Source organism: Amphibalanus amphitrite, unplaced genomic scaffold (assembly GCF_019059575.1).
Source record: "Amphibalanus amphitrite isolate SeventyFive unplaced genomic scaffold, NRLGWU_Aamphi_draft 000772F_arrow, whole genome shotgun sequence".
NCBI classification, from domain to species: Eukaryota; Metazoa; Arthropoda; class Thecostraca; order Balanomorpha; family Balanidae; genus Amphibalanus; species Amphibalanus amphitrite.
In genome coordinates this window covers 193,813-215,101 of record NW_024882266.1, presented here as the reverse complement: position 1 = coordinate 215,101, position 21,289 = coordinate 193,813, and the positions used below count along the sequence as shown (strand labels likewise).

Below are 21,289 nucleotides of genomic sequence, written 5' to 3'. Positions count from 1 at the left end.
GTCCATCTGAACACGCCCTGTTTACTTCTCCGAAGCCGACACATTCCTTTCGGAGCGGCCCGTTTCCGGCTGGCGGCGTTCCGAGGGTTCCGAGATGGTCGACTGTGCCGGCTTTGTGCCGTCGGTATCGGGCAGACGACACAGAACTGTCCCCTGCCCGCACGTGGGCCGTTATAAACCGCAACGGCTCGGCTCGGCCGGTCATGGGTCCAGCTGCTCCGCCCGGCTGGTCACGAGACGCACTGCAGGTGGACCTTGTCCTATTCACCCTGCCCTGGTCCAGTCCGGTCAGAGGGGGCACTGTGGCACACGAAATAAACTCTGACCTCACCTGGACCCACAACATTTCCAGTCAGCTCAGGATCCCCCCTGGTCCAGTTCGGTTAGAGGAGGCATGTCGGCAGATGAAATAAACTCTACTTGACCCACAGCACTTCCCCATCTCCCACTTCATCTCTGTGCTCCACAGAAAATGACCAAGTTTATGAAGTTTACAAATAAATCTCTTTATTTAATGTCTGTCTATCTTCATTCCGATTTTCTTTCCTTCCTCTTTATATCGCGTATGTTTGTTTTCTTTCCCGTCTCTTCCTTTTTGTCGCCGTATTGTTTGTCATGCTTCCGTCTTTTCTTTTCTATTTGCTCTTCACATTTTTCATTTTCAATTCCTTCTATATCAGCTGTTTTTCTTCCCTTCTCTTTCATACTCTTCCCTAGTATACATATTCCCCTTTTCATGCCGTGAGTTGTATAGTCGACTACAGAATGATGTTCCACTCATCAGAAGCTATCAGTTGACCGCAGCGCTAAGTTGTGCCGTTTATCATGCAATGAAGCGTGTCGATTGTGAGCATTGGGACAAAGCTATAATCTGTGAACTCAGCCCGTGTGATGCGGCACAGCCTACCACTCCAGGCAAATAATTCCTGTGAGAAGTGGAACATCATTCTGTAGTCGACTATACCTGTAAACCCTTACGGCTTTTCTCTCCTATATCCTCTCCTTGTCCGTAACCATCTCCCTCGCCCTCTCCTATCGCCCGTACATACATACCTCGCAGACGGCGGTGCAGCGGCCAACTACCATCACCTTCCGGCTCGCCAGCCCCATCCATCAACACCGCGTCCCCTCCGCTCGTGCCGTTTCCGTGCAAACCATAGTGACCCTGACCGGTGAGTCTGGTGCACTCCAGAGGCACGGCCGCCCCATCCTGCGGCCAGGCGCGGGTTCAGCATCCTGTGCCGTCCTTGGCTCGGTGCAGAGTTCGGCAGACTGGCGGCCGTGACAGGGTTCACCGTGCGAGTGAACTTGTGGAGACAGTCTGCATGGTTCTTCAGCGTGCGCCGGATCACACTCTGCTAAACTGTCGGTGTTATAAATGTGGTGTCAGAGAAGCCATCCTTGGGTTAAAAATCTTCGCTATATGCGTAACTATGTTCATTGGTCATGTGCATTCGGTTAGATGTTTCATTTTTGCAATGATGGGTAGAAGTATGCGATGCTTCCAGGGCTTAATTTTTTGTTTGATTATTCATTGCATCCAGTCCCGTTGAGTTGATCTTGGATGGAATACTGCTCTGACACAATATTGATGTGCTACTTAGCGTGGTTCGACTAATTTTTTATTTATCTTTTTGAATACCGAGAAAATTTTAGCGCAGCGTCACTTGAGGCCACATAACGCAGTCGATAAGCGACCTAACTTTAGCAAAAGATACTTGCTCATTTTAATTTTCAAACGACGGAACGATTGGTTTATGGCTATCAGCGATTTTTCTACAATGATTCTCACGGAAGGACTGAGGACGCACACATGTATTAGCGGTGCAGTGAGCGCACCGCACTGCTAGGTTACGGCCAACGCCTACGGGTGCGGCAGCCTATTGCGATACGGACGCCACCCGTTGGCATACGGGGAGCGGCCTATCTGCTATACATATATGCTTTGAGTGAAGGTTAAGGATACGAAAAACAGACGGTAAAGGATACGAAAAACAGGCTATATCGCTTATATGAACGACGGACGTCATATCCTGCAAACGAAAGACAGGCATTGCAGACAAGGAGAAGGCTCGGCTGCGGGATAAATAATGACACATTTCTGAACTCACACGGTTCGCCGTTATCATTACAAACATAATCGCCTTGACAATGTATAAATGTATTTCTAAAAAATGGCATCATTTTGTGACAAGCACGCGTTAAATAACTAGTACGATCAACAACGAATACACGACTGTTCTGTCGAACGTTTACTGGGCTTTACCACCCTGAGTAGCGTATGTGACAATCGTATTCTGGGCGATGCTGAGGCCCCACCACAATACAGTGACCTCCCAATCGCACTACTGGCTGCCGCATCCCTATCGGTTTGTCTGTCTATCCCCTGAACGTGGTGAAACGGCTGCGGCCGAAGCGGTTGCCGCCGAAGCGATTGCCACTGAAGCTGAAGCGGTTGCCGCTGGGCCGGAAGCGGTTGTTGACGGGCCGGAAGCGGTTGTTGACGGGCCGGAAGCCGCTGCTTACGCCGAAGGTCTGCTGGTTGGACTGTGCCAGTGTGTTGGACTGGCTGTTGCTGCCGAAGAACCCGTTGGTGCTGACGTTGGAGGCGAAGGCGGTGTTGGTGCTGGAGCCGGAGCCGTTCACGGAGCCCTGCCGTCGGAGGAAGGTGTGGGGGGGGGGAGTGAGGAAACATTATTGGCTGCTATTAATCGTTAGGTATCATAGTTTCTGTTTAGGTGGAGGCACATCACTGGGCACATTAATTCTAAGTTATCCTAGACAACTACAATCACAGCTGCGCATGTAGTTGCTGTCTCTAGCGGCACTGGACATCAATATAGTACGGGCAGTTGATAAGATCGTGCTCATTACATTCACGACTGCATTCGAATTGATTGATGGTCCGGATGGTCCACCGTTATCTGATGCTCCAAAAATAGAAACTCTTCAACGTTGGCTCGTGAAAAATAGCTCGAACGGTCTATATGTATTCTGACGGCAGTGCCGGATAAAACCGGCCTGAACTGGGTGAAAAACGAGCCCCGGCGGTTCCGGCCAGACCTGACCTTTAGCATAACCCGGACGGGGGCAACTAATCTTAAACTTACTTCAGACAGGACAGGGGTTACTGAACCTTACCCTCACCCGCACAGAGCAGGGGTAAATATTAACTAATATTTACTGTCATGCACAAGGATAAATGAACTTCACCGTGACCTGAGCTGAAGAACTGACCTTTGCCGTGTCCCATACAGAGGCTTCTGGCCTTTATCGCGCCCCGGTCAGAGGCCTCTAGCCTTTACCGTGCCCCGTTGAGAGGCTACTGACCTGCGCCGTGGCCCGGTCAGAGGCTACTGACCTTTACCGTGCCCCGTTGAGAGGCTACTGACCTGCGCCGTGGCCTGGACGGAGGTGATCTGCGCGTTGTTGCTGGAGCCGGTGGTGACGGTGCCCTGAGCTCCGCCCGTGGCGCTGGACGGGCGACCGATGAAGAATTGCGGGGCGGCAGAGCCGACGGCCACCAGGCAGCACAGGAGGACCAGGGTCTTCATGACTGCGGAGAGACAGGTTGGGGTGGATGATGCAGGTTCTCCTCAGTCGTGCTTACGGAGAAGTATGTAATTACGACACTGTATAGACCTTTACCGCGAGCTGCGTGGTAAGGTATTGGTTTCATGAGAAACTAATTGCTGTTGTTCAGTATATCTTGTCGTTATTCCACTACAATATAAATAGCGCGATGACGCACGGATGCTGAAGCCACGTGGAGAAACTCTCTCCCGACTGTCGTTCAATAGCTATCTGATATCGATTCCTGCTTTGGCGATTGTAGCCAAAACCGAACCCGACTAACACCCAAGGGTCGTCTACGGCTATCAGGACGAGCGTTCCCACCGAACTGGAATTAGAAAGGTATATAGTACGTGACCGGGGTGGCTATGAACTAGCGGCAGACCCCATCGCCACTGTCGTGACGCTGACCTCAAGTTTCCGGTAAAAATAGTACGGTGTGGAAAATCGCGAAAGAGGGGTGTTGTTTTACCGATGAGTGGGCGAAACAAATGGTTTGTGGCGTTTTTTGCGGCCTACTCATTAACATAGGGATGCTATGTGACGAGGCGTGTGTGTGAGGCTGTTTTTTGTGACATGCTAATAAGTAAAGGGATTCAATGTGAAGCATTCCATGTACGAGCATAGGAGCACTGAAGTTTTGAAGTTTTATGTTTTTGTAGCTTTAAGAATGGAAGGAAAATTTATGTGTGCCTATACTGTATAATTACATAGGGTCGCATTTACCTACTACTTTTTTGCCTAACGGAGCGAAATGGAGCAAGATTGTTAACATGAATATGAACATCAAAAATTGATTACGCACCTGTAAATGATAGCTGCTGGAATGAATTTTTATTCACATTCCAGCTCTATTCCGGCGGCACTCAATGGAATTATTGCTTTACTGTGTTGGGAATGGGGACTTAGGTACCATAGATGCAATTGCACTTATTTTCAAGTTATAGGTACCTAATTACGGCAGAACTTGGAGAGACCCCGAGAACTATGCGCTGCCTTATAGCTTAGGTATAGCTTAGGAATACAAAAATATCAAGCGTGAAGCTGATAAATGATCTCTGTGATTACTTGCTGAGCTGACATAAATTCCAAATTTCCAGAGCGACCCAATACTCATCCCCATCTACGCTACCCGGGTTCCCTTGAGGATAGCGTAACATCAGCAGCCATTCTGATATTGCTGCTGAATAAACATTGCTTCTCTGTCTTATCATCCCATGTGGCCAACCAGCGTGGTCAATGTCGCTATTATATGCGGCTAGCGTCGCCACGCATAGATGCTTTTGAGATCGGACAGTTGTAGCGATCGGCAATAGGGCTCATATAGTTACGGTCAATAATTGAGCCCTTGCGGTGCATACATGTGCGTACATTGTGCAATGTGCAGCTGCTTTCAAAATGTTTTAAGCAGTCTTGTTGCTGAAATTGCATGAATATGGAGGTATCTTTACACGATTTGTTTGACTATTCAAACGTAAATCATTTCAAACGTTTAAGTTTGTTGATTTAAAAATGTACTAAATTTGATCAGGGACACATACTCAACTAAGGACAGCCCGGACCCGGGCGGTCGGCTCACCTGTTGCGGGTTTGTGTTCTCTGTTAGCTCTCGAAGTCGACTGGTGTCGATCTGTTCCGTCTGTTCCGTCTATCCGTTGGTCCTTCCGTGCGCCCTCCGGTGACCTCTGGTTCCGTCCCGCCATTGGCAGACGTTCTTATACCAATCCGGTTTTGCCTCTTGTGTCGGCGACCCTGGCCTGAACTGGGATTTCACAGAACAGAGGCGTGGCTTTCAGTGACAGATAAACGAAATTGGTAGTTTCACCGTAACCGGGAAATCCCCATGTGTCGGTGGAAATTGGAACCAAGTAAGATTTCACAATTTGTTTTGTTTTTACGAAGTTTTTTTTTGTACTCTGGCTTCATTTACATTGATTGAAACTAGCTCTACATCGTCCAAGGCTAAGTCAAAGGTTATTTTAGTGATGCTTTCATCTTGCGTTGAAATACCCGTAGAGCAAGCGAATATAGTGAAAGTCTTCGATTCGATAGTGAGATTCTTCGTAGTTACGCCTAAATACCATTGTGAATTTAGACGAGTATAGACTGGGAGTCCGTTTATCAGAAAAGGAAAATGAAATGGCAAAGGCAACAAATGACGGCAAATCCTAAATTTATAGACACGTCAATTATATTTTTGTGGCTTATGTATTTTTTTTCTTTTGCCCCATTTGTGCTTTATCTCTCCATTTCTTCATTTGTGGGTTGACGGCTCCGTTAGCTATCCCTCTTTGGAACACCTATATCACCACCATCGTCACATGCGCCCGGTTCGTTTGTCCCATATCTCCGCATCAGGCTGAAAGTGCTACCTACCATGTCACTCGGTAAAAGGAGCCCCTCACACATGTGGACGGTGTGTCCCAAGCAGCGAGGTCGGGCCACGTGACTAGTTAGCGCGCGGGGCCTTGTTCAGGTCAGCAGCAGGGGTGGAGGTCACGCACTATGGCGAGGACTATCAGGTGCCTGGTCTGTGTGCTCATTGCTGTTATTTTGGCGAAGGTGAGATGATTGCCTTTGTTTCATTGAAATGGGCTTATTGGAATACATACATTAAGGTTTCAGTCGAAGTTAGATTTAAGTTTTTAGCTTACCTTTAAGATCAATTATGGATCAATTTATTCTAAGCTGAAGTTTAAGTACCTCTAAGTTCATGGGGTCAAGTAGGTATCTTGCCTCATTACGGACTGCGTGGGATCCGTCATTTTCCAAGACCGAAATGTCTATCGGTCTAGGATTTTAATAGCAATTGACAGCTCCATTCAATTCGTACTTCATGATTAAAAGAACCGGACGCTTGATATATCATTCGTCATTTGCGTGTCATATTGTGTGCCCATGTCATCTTTTAAGCTGCAAACACTTCAATTGAAACATAACTGCCACTTAGTTTATTGTTTCGTCATTTAACTGGATATTTGATAATTGCAATTTGATGCTATGCAAATTGCAGTTCTCTGTTTGTTGCCAAAATAGCCAGTGCTGGTTAGTGGGGTGAGCACCTGACATCTGACTCAGCCTTGCCGTGCACGTGACAGGAGATTTCGGCTCTCAATGCGCCCCCTACTCTGCAAGACGACCCCGCAGCCACCGACGTCGCAGCCCTAGTCCCGGACACCAACTCTTCTCCGGATCCGGGATCACCCATGGATCCGCAGGTGGCTCCGGATCTAGACCCGGAGATTCTCTCCCCCTCGGAGTCTGACCAGACGATGGTCTGTGACGAGGCAAACGGCGGCTGTGACGAAGAGGACGTCGAAGAGTTCGACGGTGACGACGCGGCGGGCCTGTCTGCTGAGCCCTCGCTGCTCGAGTGGGCGTTCGACCAGTACTACGCCTCCAAGACGCTGGTACTTGCGGTGGCGAATAAACTGGAGACTCCCAACCACCGGCTCGTGCGCACGGAACAGGTGGGAGCCGCTAACAGCTTCTGTCTCGGTAATCATTAGTCTTCCAAATGCCAATTAATTGTGAGGAGTAGGCGCTAGACTGCTCACGCCTGCCCCACACAAAATGGGAACCCCAGACCGCGGGAAGGGCACATAATTGCTTCACTGATGCTTACATCTGGCAGGAAATATATGTTAAAAGTGCATATAAGAGTACTGCAAATACCAAATTCCAATAGCAAATACCAAATAGTCCGCAAAATATAAGAGTAGGAGTCGTGACTGTATTTCAATAGTCAATCTGTCATCCAGATGTTCATCGGGGCGACTATGACTTTGTAGTTTATTTTTATCAGCTTACCTCACATTTATATGTCGTCAGTCGTACGAGGTGCGGGAATACCCGGCTCACCGCTGGGTCTGCACCCACGAGCTCACCGCCGGCTTCTTCTCGTCCACCGACGGCAAGGACGTCTTCAGAAGGCTCTTCCGCTACTTCAGCGGCAAGAACGGAGCCGGTGAGACGGTCTGCTGGCGCTTTCGGAAATCGGAAACATGTTGAACGTTGCTTGAGTGACTGAAAGTTACGAGGGTTTGAGTGTGCGAGTGTAAATTACGTCAGATAATCTTCCCTTGTTTGCGTTTTCGTTATTTTTTTATCATTTTGATGTACAGCACCTGAGATAATTGGACATGTTTGGCCTATGAACTAGCTTCCTGTTCCTCGGAGCTAACCTTGCTATAATTTTGTTTATCAGACCATTCAGCTGACCTTCAGTGACGCTCATTACCATCACTGACGACGAGTCCTCTGACTCGTGGGCGTGGAGTCACTCACTATAGTCCTCTAACCTTCAGGGGTGCGGAGTCGCTTACCAGTCATCTATTCCCTCAGAGGTACTCCTCCAAATCTCAGGTGCGGAGTCTCTAACCAACCCTCCAACCCTCAGGGGCTCGGATGACAATCACCAGTCCTCTGCTGCTGCACCGTGACCCGCGATACGAGGGTGTCGGCCAGCGATTCGCCGCCTGTCTGCCGCTGCCGAACGCGCACCAGCAGGAGCCGCCGCACCCGCTCAGCTCGCGGGTTCACCTGCAGACGTTCCCCCGGTCCCGCGTGCTCGCCCTGTGAGAACGGCTGAGAGGGACACGGGGGACGGGTGGGGGTCGAGGCTGCAGGCATTTGCCTGATTAATTAGTTAAACATTATTCGAAGCAAAATGGTCTTTAGAAAAAAAAACTATGGAAAGAATTAGGTGCTGTTAGCTGGTACGAGTTCTCAATGATAAAGCTAACTTTCAACTTTTTTCTCAACTAGTCCACAGCCTCTGGCATGTAGGCAATTGTTTTGTAATGCGGCTAAGTATATGTAGATGAATATGGTATGTGACTGCTAATGATGCATTTTTTTCTTTCTGAACAGGAAGTTTTCTAAATATGCCGATGAACAAGAGTGGAAGGAGGAAACGGCTGAGCTGATAGAGGCTGCCAAACAGCGGGCCGAAATCGACGTGGACTACAATAATGTCTACTAGTGAGTACTTGGACTACATGGTCATCGCACGTAATTTTCAAAATGCACCAACGATTGTTTATGGTCATTTTATGCACATTAGGTATTTGTTTATAGTTCCTTGCATATTTTTATTTTTAGCGTAAACGAAAGGGGGAGATCTTAAAATATATTGGCCAAACTCAACATATCTACGAATATACTTCTTTCAATCTTAATGTATTTGTTATATGCTAATGAAACAGCATTCCCTCTGACCCCCGCCCTCCCCGTCTGGCAGCGCCTCTTACGACCTTCCTCAGAAGTTCTGGCACCGGCGAAACGAGGTATGGCTGCGCCAGGCAGCTCCGGCGCGCGAGGACAGCCCTCCAGAGGTGAGGTTCATTTCGACAGGACCGTCGCGTCCCACTGCGTCTCGCTCGCGTCCCACCGCGTCCCAGTCTGTCCCGTGACGGGTGGGACACCAGCTATCGACCTGAGACATCAGCGCGGTCGGCGCCGTCAGGAATGTTTGCCGCCGGTTTTTCTGGTCAGGCGCAGCGCGTGGGCTGTGTTTTTGGGACCCGCGTCCGGGGATTTTACGGGCCTCAAAACGAGTTCCAGGACATGGCCTCGTTGGGACGCACTCGGCGCCTGTGACGTCACAGGTTTTGGTGGAAGCCTGGTGCATTCTAAGTGTGTGTTGTTCGTATGGATGGCGAGTGTGATGTTTTGGTGTGACTTGTAATGGTAGACTACATCATAGGCGTGGATATGCTGTAGTCGTCTGCTCTTGGGATTGAGGCATTGTGTGTGTGCTATTTTTGTTTGACATTTGACCAGAGTTTTACGGAGTTAATATGGAATGTGATATGCTCAATGTTTGTTACTTTTTCGGATACGTGAAAATTGGTCATTGGGAACAAAGTACATTTCTGTGATGTACGTTGGTATACATGTGTGAAACACTTCCCACGGACTAACAGACTAAATGTAGGAGTCAGTAGAATATAAAGCTATAGAATTAAGGCCAGACGAGGAATAGGTGAAGTAAAAATGTAACAGAATCAGAATCTGTGACAAAGTAAGAAAGAACTACCTGTTATGTCTAGCATACCAAATATATCGAGTAGTGCACAACTCGTCCCTGGTGGCGACTTTGATGGTTTCATTATTGAGATAGGGTGTTATCACCATTGGCTGTTATATGACTTAAGCGGTAGGTACACATGCCTTTTGCCGTGATTAATGTGTGGTTATGGTGAAAAGGGGAAATTATTGAAAATATATGTCGATATGGAATGATTTGCTGTTGATGGCAAAACCTGAAGAGATTAAAATAGATTGCCGTAAGTACGTACTCTTTCACCGCAACGTCCTGGTTCAAATAAAGCGATGAAGTACCGCTGGGAAGCTAATGCATGTGAGAGTCTGGCCGTAAGTTTGGTCTCCTGACTGGGAAGTTTACCGTTCGTCAATCTCAAGTCTGCAGCCCTAAGAAGCCGACACTGTCCGGCCCGCCCTCCAAAGCACTGGTTCCGGCCGGCTAATGGCCTGTCTCGCGCACCGGTCGTCATTCATGCGTCGGAAATGTCGCCACCGCGCGCGTTTGCCTCAGTACCGACGCGACGCCCCGCGACGGCTCGGCGCCGTGTAGCCGCCACATACGGCTCCGTGCAACCATTACCACAGTTCTGGACAGTAATCATCACGACATGTGTGGATCGTCCATGATCGTAAATACAATACAGTACAATACAATGCAATACACAGCCGGCGTAACACTTCAACGTGAGATAGATTCCCAACGCCTCCCAGGCTGGCTGTGGGCTGTTGACATATTTGTACCGGGCGCGGCGATCAGTGATAACGTTGTGCCACGTGACGATCAGCCTCGCTGGGTCAGTATCTCCGGAAGTGCCGCGCCATGTCCCATCGCCATCGCGCTATATTTTGCCGCTACAGCGCCACATCTCGCTACCATCTAAGAGCCGAGCAGCCAGCCAAGGGCGCCGTGGGTGATACCGCCCAAGGTTAATTCGATTTTCGGTGACAAGGACGGACAATTAAAACAGACAGGACCCGTCGGGGGAGTGTCAGATGTTTGCTATAGGTCTCCGGCTTTCTGATGAACAGGTTCCCTAGCACAGCTCAGTGTGTAAGGGTGACTATGGAAATCAGGATTAACGTATAATAGAACTATGCAGGATTGACGCGAACACTGAGCACATTCAACGGGTACATACGCACGCACGCAGTCGCAATTGGAAGTCACGGGCATGTGATTGTTCGATTCTATGAAAGGTGACCAATATGAGCAGTGCGCACCGATGGTGAACTTTTCTGAAAGCTTTCGGTAGTGTCCAAAGAATGCTATTGAGTCGTTTCTATAGCATTTAAATAAACCAATAATGGACTTATGCTGCAAGGCGGCGACCAACTTGATCCCCAGGACGTGCTTACGCAAACGTCAAGCATATTTAAATAGTTTGTAAAGGAAACGTGATGTTTGACTTGAACGAATGTCCTTTGGAAACTTGTACAATATTCGAGTCTTACAACACTCCGCTATCGATTACATTCTCATTGCGTCATTTGCCGCCGAACTGTGATATAACTATGCCCTACACACTCTACTAATGTGCGGACATCAATGACTCGCACTGGGTCCCGTGAAAGCAATGAGTGGCGGCACTCTGCATACATGGCCGGTATGGGATCGCATAAAGCGCAGTGCCGCAGGTACACCAGATATGCTGCGCCATGATGCATTGTTGGCCGATGGCCATTCTCACATCCCACGACACCAGTTAAGGTGATGGATCAAACATCTCTCCGGAGCCAGTATTCCAAAGCTAAGCCCTGTCTACCTTTTCAGGTTGTCTGAAAAGCGTGAGCTATCTGCATTGGAAAAAATATATGCGATTGGATCGATAAGCACGTCATTTGTAATATTTGGGTTATCAAATCAAATATTTAGCAATGACTATCATATATGTAGCGGCGTTGAATGATACCAACTTATTGTGCTACTTTTCATCCATGTACTTGTTTATGGATAACTGGATTTCATATTTAAATTTAGGTCGAATGTTCCAATAGATGAGTTGAGCTGGAGCCCACGCTAATCAGAGCTTATTGCGTAGGCACAGACCCCTACCGCCCGATCGGGCGATTCCGGGCAACGGGAGAATTTAGAGGTCAAAGTTTAGCGCGCACATCAAAGCCGGACATGGCCTGTCACAACCAACTGACTTCAATGGATTGTGACTGCTCTCAACAACCGCAGACCATCCCCGTCAGAAGTCTCATATATCGAGCGCCAGGGCGGCTCGAAACCGGGCTCACACCACCCGCGGAGTCGAACGCTCTTCCAACCGAGCCGCGGGATGGCTGATGTGCCCCCCCCCTCCTTCAATAGGGTCCCTGAAGAGTTGTCCGGAGGTGTGGCAGCACGACAGTGACAGACTGGCTCTCTATTTGTGACGCTCCCCTAATCCCATGGGTACCCCTAGCGCCGTTTATACCGTCCGGACCACCCGTGTCCCTCCCCTAAGCACGCCTGTTAGACGATGATTGGTGAGCCCCTCTGACCGAGACTTGAGCGCCGCCCGGGCGGGGCCAGCTCGAGGAAAGACTGGCGGAACTGGGCATTCGTGGAGTCGGCTAGCCCGAACCGGTCGTAGATACAGAAATCGACGGGCCGCGGGGAGTTGGATTGCCGACCGGCGTCGGTATCGACGTCCTTGTAACGGAGACTGAAAACTGCACGGCCGGCGCCGGGACGATGCGTTCGTCTCTGCCGACCGGTGATTTCTTATTCACCCTTGAGATGCAAGGCCTAGCCCTCTCGACGTGCATAAGTTAAGAAGTTACGCTCATTCCGTTCAGGAGAACCGGGCTCTATTTGCGGTCTGTTTATGTTCTTAGCTTCGATGTGGGTGATGCCAGGACTCGTATTTCTGGGAGCTGTTGAATAGAATTGAAAATAATATTTAATATTTGTATCATCATTGTGTCCAAATACAGTGTGTTGTTAAGGTGACAAGTAATGAAAATTTTATTTATTGAGTGTATTTTAGTTTAGACGGTTCCTCGGGAATGCATTTTGAACGGTGATATGCCAATTTTGCAAGATCTGAATTGTTTCTCGTCAACTTACAATCATCCACCACAAATTTTTAACATTAGCCGACATACGAGACCGGGACACGACTGGGCAACTCATTCCATTTCACTACCTGGGCTGCGCTATCGAGAGCCGCTGTCCGCCGCTGCCGGCGCTGCGGCCTCGTGCCGAGCTGCGCGCGCTGCGCTGCGCCGACTCCTGCTTCCCGCTGGTCAGCTCGTGCACGATCGCCGGCGGCTCCGGCTCGGGGACATCCTCCACGTCCACAAACGGCAGCAGCGTGAACGCCATCACCTGGTTACGCATGATCTTCGGCTTGGGCACCGTCGGAATCGGCTTGTGACGCGACTTGCGCTCATAGTTTTCTCCAAGAATCGGCGCTGGCCTTCGTGTGCCTATCTTGTCGTCCAGGTTGAGAGTGGAGCCGTCCATCGCCTGGCTGGCGCGGAGGCGAGCCTCGCGCATTCGTCGAGACCGCTCTTTGAGTTCTGCCTGGCCTCGCATCAGTTCGGAGGCAGCTAGCAAAATCCCCATCTGCACCAGGTGCCACTTGGGGTGCTTCCCTCCGTGCATGACCTTCAGCGTGGTGCTCGAGGCGACGCGGTGGACGTCGCGAGGAATCCGGATTGGTATTTCACGTAGCTTTAGCGGCAATGTCAGATTCCAGAACTTCTTCTGGCCGAATATTCCGATAAATCGCCCGCAGAGTGTCCACAACCGGACGCTGCAGTCGGCACTGGCGGTGACCAACAGCTCGTGCGCCTCCACGAAGTCTACAGACATGACGGTGCGCACGTGCGCCCGGAATGAGTTGAGGATGTGCGGTCGGAACGACGCCTTGAGCCAATCGAGTTTCAGCATGCGACGCATCATGCTGAGGTGCTTTCCCAGCAGCGGGAACTTTTTCTTGTAGAAGGCCCAGTTGACGGGCTCCGGATGGTCCGTGCAGTAGTTCTCGATGAGCCAGACACGCACGTAGCCCGCAGTGTCGCCAGTGACCAGGTATCGGTTTCGCGAGTCCGACACCATTGTCAGACAGTAGTCACCGACGGAGTTGCAGGCGCGGAACTTGTGCAGGAGGCCGCCCTCGTGGTGCAGCGACCACGCCTGGACAGTACCGTCGGCGCACGAAGCCAGGAGGGTGGCCGTGCTTGCCGAACTGATGCGACTTTGCAGGAACAGGAGTTTGTGGATGGCGCGCTCGAAGCTTCGGTCGCTGCTCTCCGGAGCGGCCTCGCTGGCGGCGCTTTCGGCGGTGTCTTTGGCGTTGTCCTCGTCGCTGGAGGACTCATGCAACCACGTCGGCTCGTTGTCTTCGCCCTCTACCGGCTGCGATGCGGTCTGCGAGCGTTCCTCCACTTTGCTGGCGGTGCCCATCAGCTCCCGCTTGGTGAAGTTGAGTACCATGTTCTTCTGCTTCTCCTTGTACTTGGTCATGGCGCCGAGCCGCTGCTTGTCCTCCACCTCAGGCACCATGCTGCGCCCGGCGTTGACCATATCGACGCTGAGCCTGCTGTACAGGTGACCTGTCTCCAGGTTCCAGACGATTATCTCGCCGTCGTAGGCGCCGGTGGCCACCAGACTGGGGCTGCGGAAGTCCACTGTGAGTATATCCTCTTTGTGTCGCTTCATCCACTCGCGCACGCTGGTGTCCTCGCGATCGTCGAGGAAGACGGTGATTCCGCGGTTCCAGCCACAGCAGACGATGCGCTGTTTGGCAACGAGCACGCCGGTGACCTCTCTGCCGCCACCGGCCTCCATCTGGCGCAGGCACGCGCCGTTGTTGAAGTTCCAGATCTTGACGCGGCCGTCGCGGCCACCGGTGATGAGGCGGCGCAGCGTCGGGTCGAACGTCATGCACGTGATCTCGACGGGCACACTCTGGCCGTTGCGGCGCGTGGTGTGTGCGTTACGGAACTGCATCACCTTCTGACCAGTGGTGAGCTCCCAGACGGTGATGACAGAGCCGTGACAGCCGGAGACGACTTTGTTGAAGAGGTGGTTGTAGATCGCCGCCGTCACCACACGCTCGTGTGACTGAATCTCGCGCTCGCCGGCCTGCACCACCATGTTCTTCTGCAGCACGACCATGATCTGGCTGGCCAGCACCAGCTGCTGGATCTTGGGGTTGTAGAACATGGCCGTGAAGAAGGGCAGCGAGACGTTGACGTGCAGCCGCTGCGGCGACACCGTCTGCACGCACACCTGTTCGCGGAGGTCCCACACCTTGACGCACTTGTCCTTGCTGAGCGAGATGATCTGCTCGTCGGCCGGACGCGCCAGGATGTGCGAGATGGGTGCGTTGTGACCGATGAAGAGCATTGACGGTCGGTTCGTCATGTAGGTGTTCCACACTCGTACCGTACAGTCCATTCCACCTGAAACAAGCAGCGGCCATTGCAGTTGTGGAAATCAAGCGCCATTGAAGGATGACGCAACAACGAGCCTTACTGCGTCACAATAAGGAGATATTGATGATTATATTCATTACGATGAAAACAATATTTTCACAACATGAGGCATATCATATCTGTAACCCTCACATGTGACTTTAAATGGACGTGGATTCACCGCCTCTGCCACTGACCGGTGACGATGACTCCCTGCACATTGTCGTAGTCGAAGCAGGTGATGCCGCGCCGGGTGCTGAAGATGTAGTTGGCCTTGTTGCCGGCAGTCTCCACGATGGCCATTGAAACTTCGTTCGATAAAGCACAGGATATGAATCCGGCCAGCTCTGGAACGTATTTCACCTGAAATGAAGACGCGTATACTTGGGAGGGGCAAGTTTTACTCTCCAAAGTCAGTGCTGTGCTAGAGGCATTTATATGAACGGGATATATTTTAGTGCATATGTGCTTTGAATATGCGAGCATTTGACAATTACTGAACTTGCTATGTTTGACTTACGCCAAGGGCTTGGTGTTCCAGGCCAACAGAAAGGGAAAGAGGCAAGTAGAAAATGGTGTTCGGGCCTGCAATTGATCGTCTCACCTGTTTCACCCATTCTTTGTGAAGAGGTCGATAACTCTTTGCCTCCACAGACGGCAGCTTTTTCTTGAAAATATCGTCAATGGTAATTTTCATTACCATGCCATCCTTGCTAGATGGAATGCCAAACAGACCAACCGCACCAGGAATGTCTGTAAAAATTAACGCTATCACTCCACCCCCAGCGTCACCGAGAATCAGATACGCCTTGTCGGAATTCGCTGCGTCACACCAGTAATCCATGCAGAGCAGGGGCTGCGGAAGACCCACAAGCATAAAGACTTTGTCGAACTTTCCTGCTCCAATATCAACGAAGTAAAGGTCACTTTCTGTTGTGCTGAGAGCTAGCATATTGTGATTGTTGATGCATACCATATCGGTGATCCATAAACTTTGGGAACGTTCCTTGTCGAAAGGCTCCAAACGACTGGTACCCCGATGCGCAAGTTCCAGCGTCCAAAAATTTACTGTGCCGTCTTTGCTCATAGTTGCATATCGGCCTGCTGCCAGATCAATCGACGTTCTTGACGACGGAAGAAAACACAGTTTTTGAAGCAGGTCTCTGTGCCTGGTTTCGATCTTACGCACGTTTGATGGGAGTGGGCGTTCCTTTAGTAGCTGTGCCATCATTTCTCGTTCCTGGTATTCCAACAGCATGTATGTCAAATACTCGTCCCAGTCTACTCCGCCATCACAATTTGTATCGACTTTCATGAACAGCATGTCTAGCTCATGATCAGGAACTCCTGCACCCATAGTCCGCCTCATGGCATTCCGGAATTCGTCCATATCCAGGCCGCCTCCGGAATCCTCGTCAGCTTCTTCAAATATATTTTGTAACAGTTTTAGATGTTCGTTATTCATTTGATCTTCCAACCGATTATCAGCTTGGCCGTCTTCGCCCCCATCGTCCGCATCTTCATTGTCCACAGTTGGTCGTTTTTGTCCCTCTTCCTCTTTATCTTCATCAACAGGGACAATAGAACCGTGTGCTGTCGTGGTAAGAGCGACAGCTCCGCGGCGTGGTACGGCATTTGACGAAATAGTTTCGCCGAGGAAAAACATTTTTATGTTGTGTCAGAAATGTAGATTATAAATACGAGAAATTGGTAATGTGCCAGAAAAGAGAACATGAAATCCTATAGCTACTTCATCGTCACCTGCCGATCGCATTCTGTGTAGAGGAAGGTGGCAAGTAGTTCTTGATTTTTGCACTTCCTTCTCGTGATAAGAGTGCTATTAATGTTTACGCCGGGAGGTTGAGCTTATCAAATGACAAAGTGGCGTGTTATGAATTGATATAAATTTGTGTGTAAAAAACGCAGCGTGAATGAAGGAAAGTTAATAAATATGTAATGGCTACCCTCACTCTTAATCGAGGGGGTGAGATGCAATCTGTCTGAGTCTGACAGCTAGGTCGCGCTGACAACTATAAACAGCGTGAGATATTCACAGTATCCAAGCTAATGGTCGCTGGATCCCCTATCTTGAGGTCAAAAGAACATGCCTACATATTTATTATATTTTTATCAACGTAAGTAGGTGCTCTGGTAGACGGTCCCTTATGTGCGTGTGTGTGTGTGCGTGGGCGTACCCCGTTTAGGTATGTACATGAGTCAGTGACCGTCCATTAGGTGTGCCGCTGCCTGCAGCCGTAAACGTACCTCACCTTGTGGGTTATTTTCTAATCGACTGATAATTTACGGGAGACAAACACTGATAGAAAAAAGTATCGCACAAACCTTTTGTTAAGGGTTCAAAAACTTCTAAATGAATGGACCGTCTATTTCGACGGTCTTTATCCTCTACAGGCCAAACCTTGGCGTTAGGCCAGAACTTAGGACAAATAAACAAAGAACTTCAAAAGGTTGCTAATTTTTGCGATGCTCTGGTCCACAAGGCCAAGAACGTAAAAAAAGAAGACAATCTTTCTCTGATGACTTTTTGTGGCCTGACCTCTGACCCGAGCTAAGAGAGAACTGTAACAGTAGCGGCGGAACACCTCCAATTAGGGGGGGGGGGCACTGCCGACTTTTGGTCCCATTCTTTCCATGCAACGCCCATAGGGCTAATGTTAAAATGCCAAAATCAAAGGGGGGCACGGTGCCCCGGTGCCCTCCCCGTTCCGCCGCCTATGAACTGTAATGCTTTCATCACGTGTTTTTTTTTTCCGAATTTCGAAAGCTGCTTATACAGTTTGTCGCTATACGGCCCAGTTTAGGAGAGTTACATACAGAGCGAAGGAGGGGTAGGAACACCTCTTCTTCCTCGATCTGTTACGATCATAGCATCTCAATCGGTACGGTCTGAATATTACACAGAAATGGTGCTTATCAGCTTTGGTAAAATTATGTCTGGACACTTTTGAGTGATCATGCCCTCGTGATAGACTAAGCAATCGGGTCCACCACAGTATCCGATGTTCAACAGCGTCACGGGTCTGAACACAGCTCTCAGTTGCAGCCCCGTCCATTCGCGATGAAGAAGTGGTGTCGTATACGTCCACATGTAAGGTCACATTTATTGAGGGTACCGTGGGCTAGAGGTAGAACACACAGTAAATCACTACCTATATTTGCTTCATTCAGCTCTACGTTTGGACTGAACTTAGGAGTTAGGAGATACCTATAAACGGGGCCGAGAGTATTGGTCCCGTTCAGCGGCGTGCAGTGACACCTATGTCGCCGTTGGCTCATGTTGGACAATAGCGCCATCTGTGCGAGGAGCAGATGGCCAACGCTAGTCAGCAGGCAAGCAAAGGCAATAGGCATTCGGCATATAAATATGCTATTGACATTCGGCATACACCTGCTAATATGGAATGACCTGCTTAGAGGTCAAACCGACGGTTTGAAGTAGCTTCAGGCTATAACGAGTCGTTTGTTGCCATTTTCAGTACTTAAGCTTCACTGGGTGGGCCACAATCTGCTGTGGGGGGTCGTGACCTTTGCTGACCTCTACAAGTCGAACGGTTAGGAGTGGCACTGAATAGTTTAACCCTCGCCCTGGCAGGGGGGTCGATACGACCCCCCCCCCCCGAGGTTTTTTGCGATGGGCGCCGAACCATTAGTCGGATCGTGCTGAAATTTCCAATAACCTATGGGGCATCCTTTGCGCAACTTTTGGAAAAAGTCGGGTCATGTCAGGTCACTGAGCTATGACGCCCGTCATAAAAGGTACAACTTCCGACCGTTTTTTCTCAAAATCGTACGTTCCGCGTAACTGGACGTGATCTCATCGACAAGAACGAAACTTTTCAGTGTGATTTATGTCAGATGGCAGGACATGGATCTTTACCTACATTGTATATTGACCTTTCTAAGGTCAACCAATGTCAGTGACCTCGCATGTTCAGTGTTCACACGATGACTTTTGTGATATGAGCTGTGCTTAGTGGGGTTTCTTGAGGTCCTGAATCCGAATCTGTGGTTCAATTTTCACCTAAGTGTCTTCAAAACTGTTCCCTGACCTGAACACGGTCAATCCAGGTCAATTAGGACTAGTGATGTCAATTACGGAAAATCGGAATACCGATACCAAACCAAATTCCAACCAAAACTGTGGAGAAATACCGAAACCAAACCAACTTGGGAACATGAGGAAAATACCAACTTTTTACCGATTTCTTAGCCTCTTAAACATTAGCGAGGGTTCATGATACCAACAAAATACCAAACACTTTAGGATTGAAATACCAAATACCGAGTTGGTATCGGTTTGGTATCGGTATACCAAAAAGTTGGTATCCGATTGACATCTCTAACTAGGACCGTCCTCGCCGGCGGTGGGTGTGACCTCCCGTGTTCCCGGGGACAACGTCACGCCGGTAATGACTGAAATACGGTGAACTTTGCATCATTATTCATTTTGTTGCTAATTCGTTGATTCGCCAATATTGGCGATGAAACTTGGAAAATTATAGCTTTCCCCCGAAATTTGACCTTTGACCTGCCATAACTGGGTCAAATATTGACCTAGGATCAAAAAAATGTACCACCAATCGCGAGTACTCGTTGAGAGCAATCGACTGGTTTTTATTAAGAAGCGCTACGACGCTTAGTTTCGAAACGCCAAGGGTTTCATCGGTCGCATCGACCCCCCGCTCCTGCCAGGCCGCGTTATGAAAAATGCACTGCCGGCGAGGGTTTAGCGATGCATTACTTACCTACTCCAAGTGTTCTGTTGTATGTGAGTTTCAAATGAATCCTAGCCATCCCTAATCTAGACTGAAACCGGGATGAACCTGGGCTGCCCGCTGCATATGGGCTATCTTGATAAGAATTGGAGCTTTTAGAAAATTTGCAATTTTTTAATCGTTACGTTACTTGAACTTTGAGTTAAGACGACCTTAGCTCAAAAGGGTACGAGTAGATATAAAAACAGAATCCATTCTATGACGCTCGTTGAGTTTATGGTACTTACCCTGTAAGTTCGACTGAAATTAATGCAAACTTTTGATCTTAATCCCTAAGATCAAATAAGGGTATAAGATTAAGATCTTATACCCTTATTTGGGTGGATCCGGATCCGATGTTATACCCTGACTATAATAACTATGCATAGGTACCAAGTTCTTGACTCTTGTGACCTGACGTGACTAGGACTTGAAATTTTTCAGGCGATGTACCAAATAGGTAGATGCCCATATACTAGTATGCCAAATTTGTTTGTGCTATGTGCCGCCGCTTTGCGCTATCTGCAAAAAAAATAATCTAAGGGGGCTGCATCATCCACTTGCATCATCCACCTGGCCTGCAGCGAGGGTTTATCACCATACCTTTTTCACTAGTGACGGTGCCGAGCTGCCGATGGCGGTGAGGGCGAGATCGAGTGTAATCATTCGCTGTTCTCGAGTCTATCAGCATCACGATGACTCAACAACAAATTTTGATAATGGTGCAGTGGGCCTTTTTTAAGCTCCCCGCTCCCTGATCACACTATTCTTCGAGATATTTTTGTTACCTATGACTATGAAAACATGCGATGCTGCTATGACGGATGGTTCAAGCCTTTATATTTTCTTTTATTTCTAATTCCTTTGACCTATTGTGCCATTTGTGACTTATTCAGTACTGTTTCCCTCGACAAATACCTTAAGATTATCAAGTCCCCATTGATATCCGTAACGCATTTAAATGCTTTTACTCGTAGAATTCAAGAGAGGTAGAATCACCCGCCAGGTACTTGCACAAAGGAAAAAACTAACACAAGTCGTGTTGTATTTATTTTTTATGTAACCACGTTTCTTTTTAGGTAGATAGATTTCAATCACCCGTTACACTGATGATTTTTTTTAAATTCTTGCGAAATGTGTTCTTCTTTTCTTTTCTTTGACACTTGAATGATACAACATTTCAAGTCAAAATGGTGTTATCCAGTTATAACCGAGTACGAAGAGCTTGAACTTGAAGTACCGGATAAACTTGATGAAGACGAGAGTTGCAGGTCGTAATCACCATACGCTTGTATGGTATTGTAGTCATTCATCGAAGAGTCGAACGAACTCAACCCGCCTAGATCAGAAAACAGTGAACCGTAATCGCTGCTTGATGAGCCCATTGCAAGGCTATCGCCTTGAAGTGATGCAAAACAAATTCCTGGCAATGTCGTTCCACAGGATGTTTTCATGTACTCAACTGGAGTTGTCAGGTCATC

At 49.0% G+C, this 21,289-nt stretch overlaps 3 protein-coding genes across 4 annotated transcripts; 1 reads left to right on the top strand and 2 right to left on the bottom strand.

Moving 5' to 3' along the window:
- Positions 1-2,144: 2,144 nt before the first annotated feature.
- Positions 2,145-6,361, bottom strand: LOC122365917. Its single transcript, XM_043337545.1, has 3 exons — positions 5,153-6,361; positions 3,393-3,556; positions 2,145-2,652 (listed from the first exon to the last, which is right to left on the bottom strand). Exons 1-3 carry the CDS (start codon positions 5,274-5,276, stop codon positions 2,380-2,382), a joined length of 561 nt encoding a protein of 186 aa, XP_043193480.1. The 5' UTR covers positions 5,277-6,361; the 3' UTR covers positions 2,145-2,379.
- LOC122365916 lies at positions 5,900-9,864 on the top strand. The gene is made up of 5 exons (XM_043337544.1): positions 5,900-7,043; positions 7,405-7,540; positions 7,973-8,150; positions 8,446-8,556; positions 8,816-9,864. Exons 1-5 carry the CDS (start codon positions 6,780-6,782, stop codon positions 8,985-8,987), a joined length of 861 nt encoding a protein of 286 aa, XP_043193479.1. The 5' UTR covers positions 5,900-6,779; the 3' UTR covers positions 8,988-9,864.
- A 2,681-nt stretch (positions 9,865-12,545) lies between these two features.
- LOC122365915 (WD repeat-containing protein on Y chromosome-like) lies at positions 12,546-16,831 on the bottom strand. 2 transcript variants are annotated; one of them, XM_043337542.1, is made up of 3 exons: positions 15,638-16,831; positions 15,231-15,396; positions 12,546-15,021 (listed from the first exon to the last, which is right to left on the bottom strand). In XM_043337542.1, exons 1-3 carry the CDS (start codon positions 16,697-16,699, stop codon positions 12,752-12,754), a joined length of 3,498 nt encoding a protein of 1,165 aa, XP_043193477.1. In that variant the 5' UTR covers positions 16,700-16,831; the 3' UTR covers positions 12,546-12,751. The 2 variants fall into 2 exon arrangements, with proteins under 2 accessions (XP_043193477.1, XP_043193478.1); XM_043337543.1 differs by having other exon boundaries at positions 15,231-15,380; positions 15,638-16,829.
- Between the last annotated feature and the right edge of the window lie 4,458 nt (positions 16,832-21,289).

Bases quoted from the DNA above. Each gene is read 5' to 3' on its own strand.
- LOC122365917 (XM_043337545.1), bottom strand. From the start codon at position 5,276: ATGGCGGGACGGAACCAGAGGTCACCGGAGGGCGCACGGAAGGACCAA. The intron at 3,557-5,152 runs GTGAGCCGACCG...GTCTCTCCGCAG, and splicing joins AGAACACAAACCCGCAACAG to TCATGAAGACCCTGGTCCTC. The intron at 2,653-3,392 runs GTCAGTAGCCTC...CTCCGACGGCAG, and splicing joins CCGTCCAGGCCACGGCGCAG to GGCTCCGTGAACGGCTCCGG.
- LOC122365916 (XM_043337544.1), top strand. From the start codon at position 6,780: ATGGATCCGCAGGTGGCTCCGGATCTAGACCCGGAGATTCTCTCCCCC. The intron at 7,541-7,972 runs GTGAGACGGTCT...TCCAACCCTCAG, and splicing joins CAGCGGCAAGAACGGAGCCG to GGGCTCGGATGACAATCACC. The intron at 8,557-8,815 runs GTGAGTACTTGG...CCCGTCTGGCAG, and splicing joins GACTACAATAATGTCTACTA to CGCCTCTTACGACCTTCCTC.
- LOC122365915 (XM_043337542.1), bottom strand. From the start codon at position 16,699: ATGTTTTTCCTCGGCGAAACTATTTCGTCAAATGCCGTACCACGCCGC. The intron at 15,397-15,637 runs GTGAGACGATCA...TCTTCATTTCAG, and splicing joins ACAAAGAATGGGTGAAACAG to GTGAAATACGTTCCAGAGCT. The intron at 15,022-15,230 runs GTCAGTGGCAGA...TGCTTGTTTCAG, and splicing joins GCAGGGAGTCATCGTCACCG to GTGGAATGGACTGTACGGTA.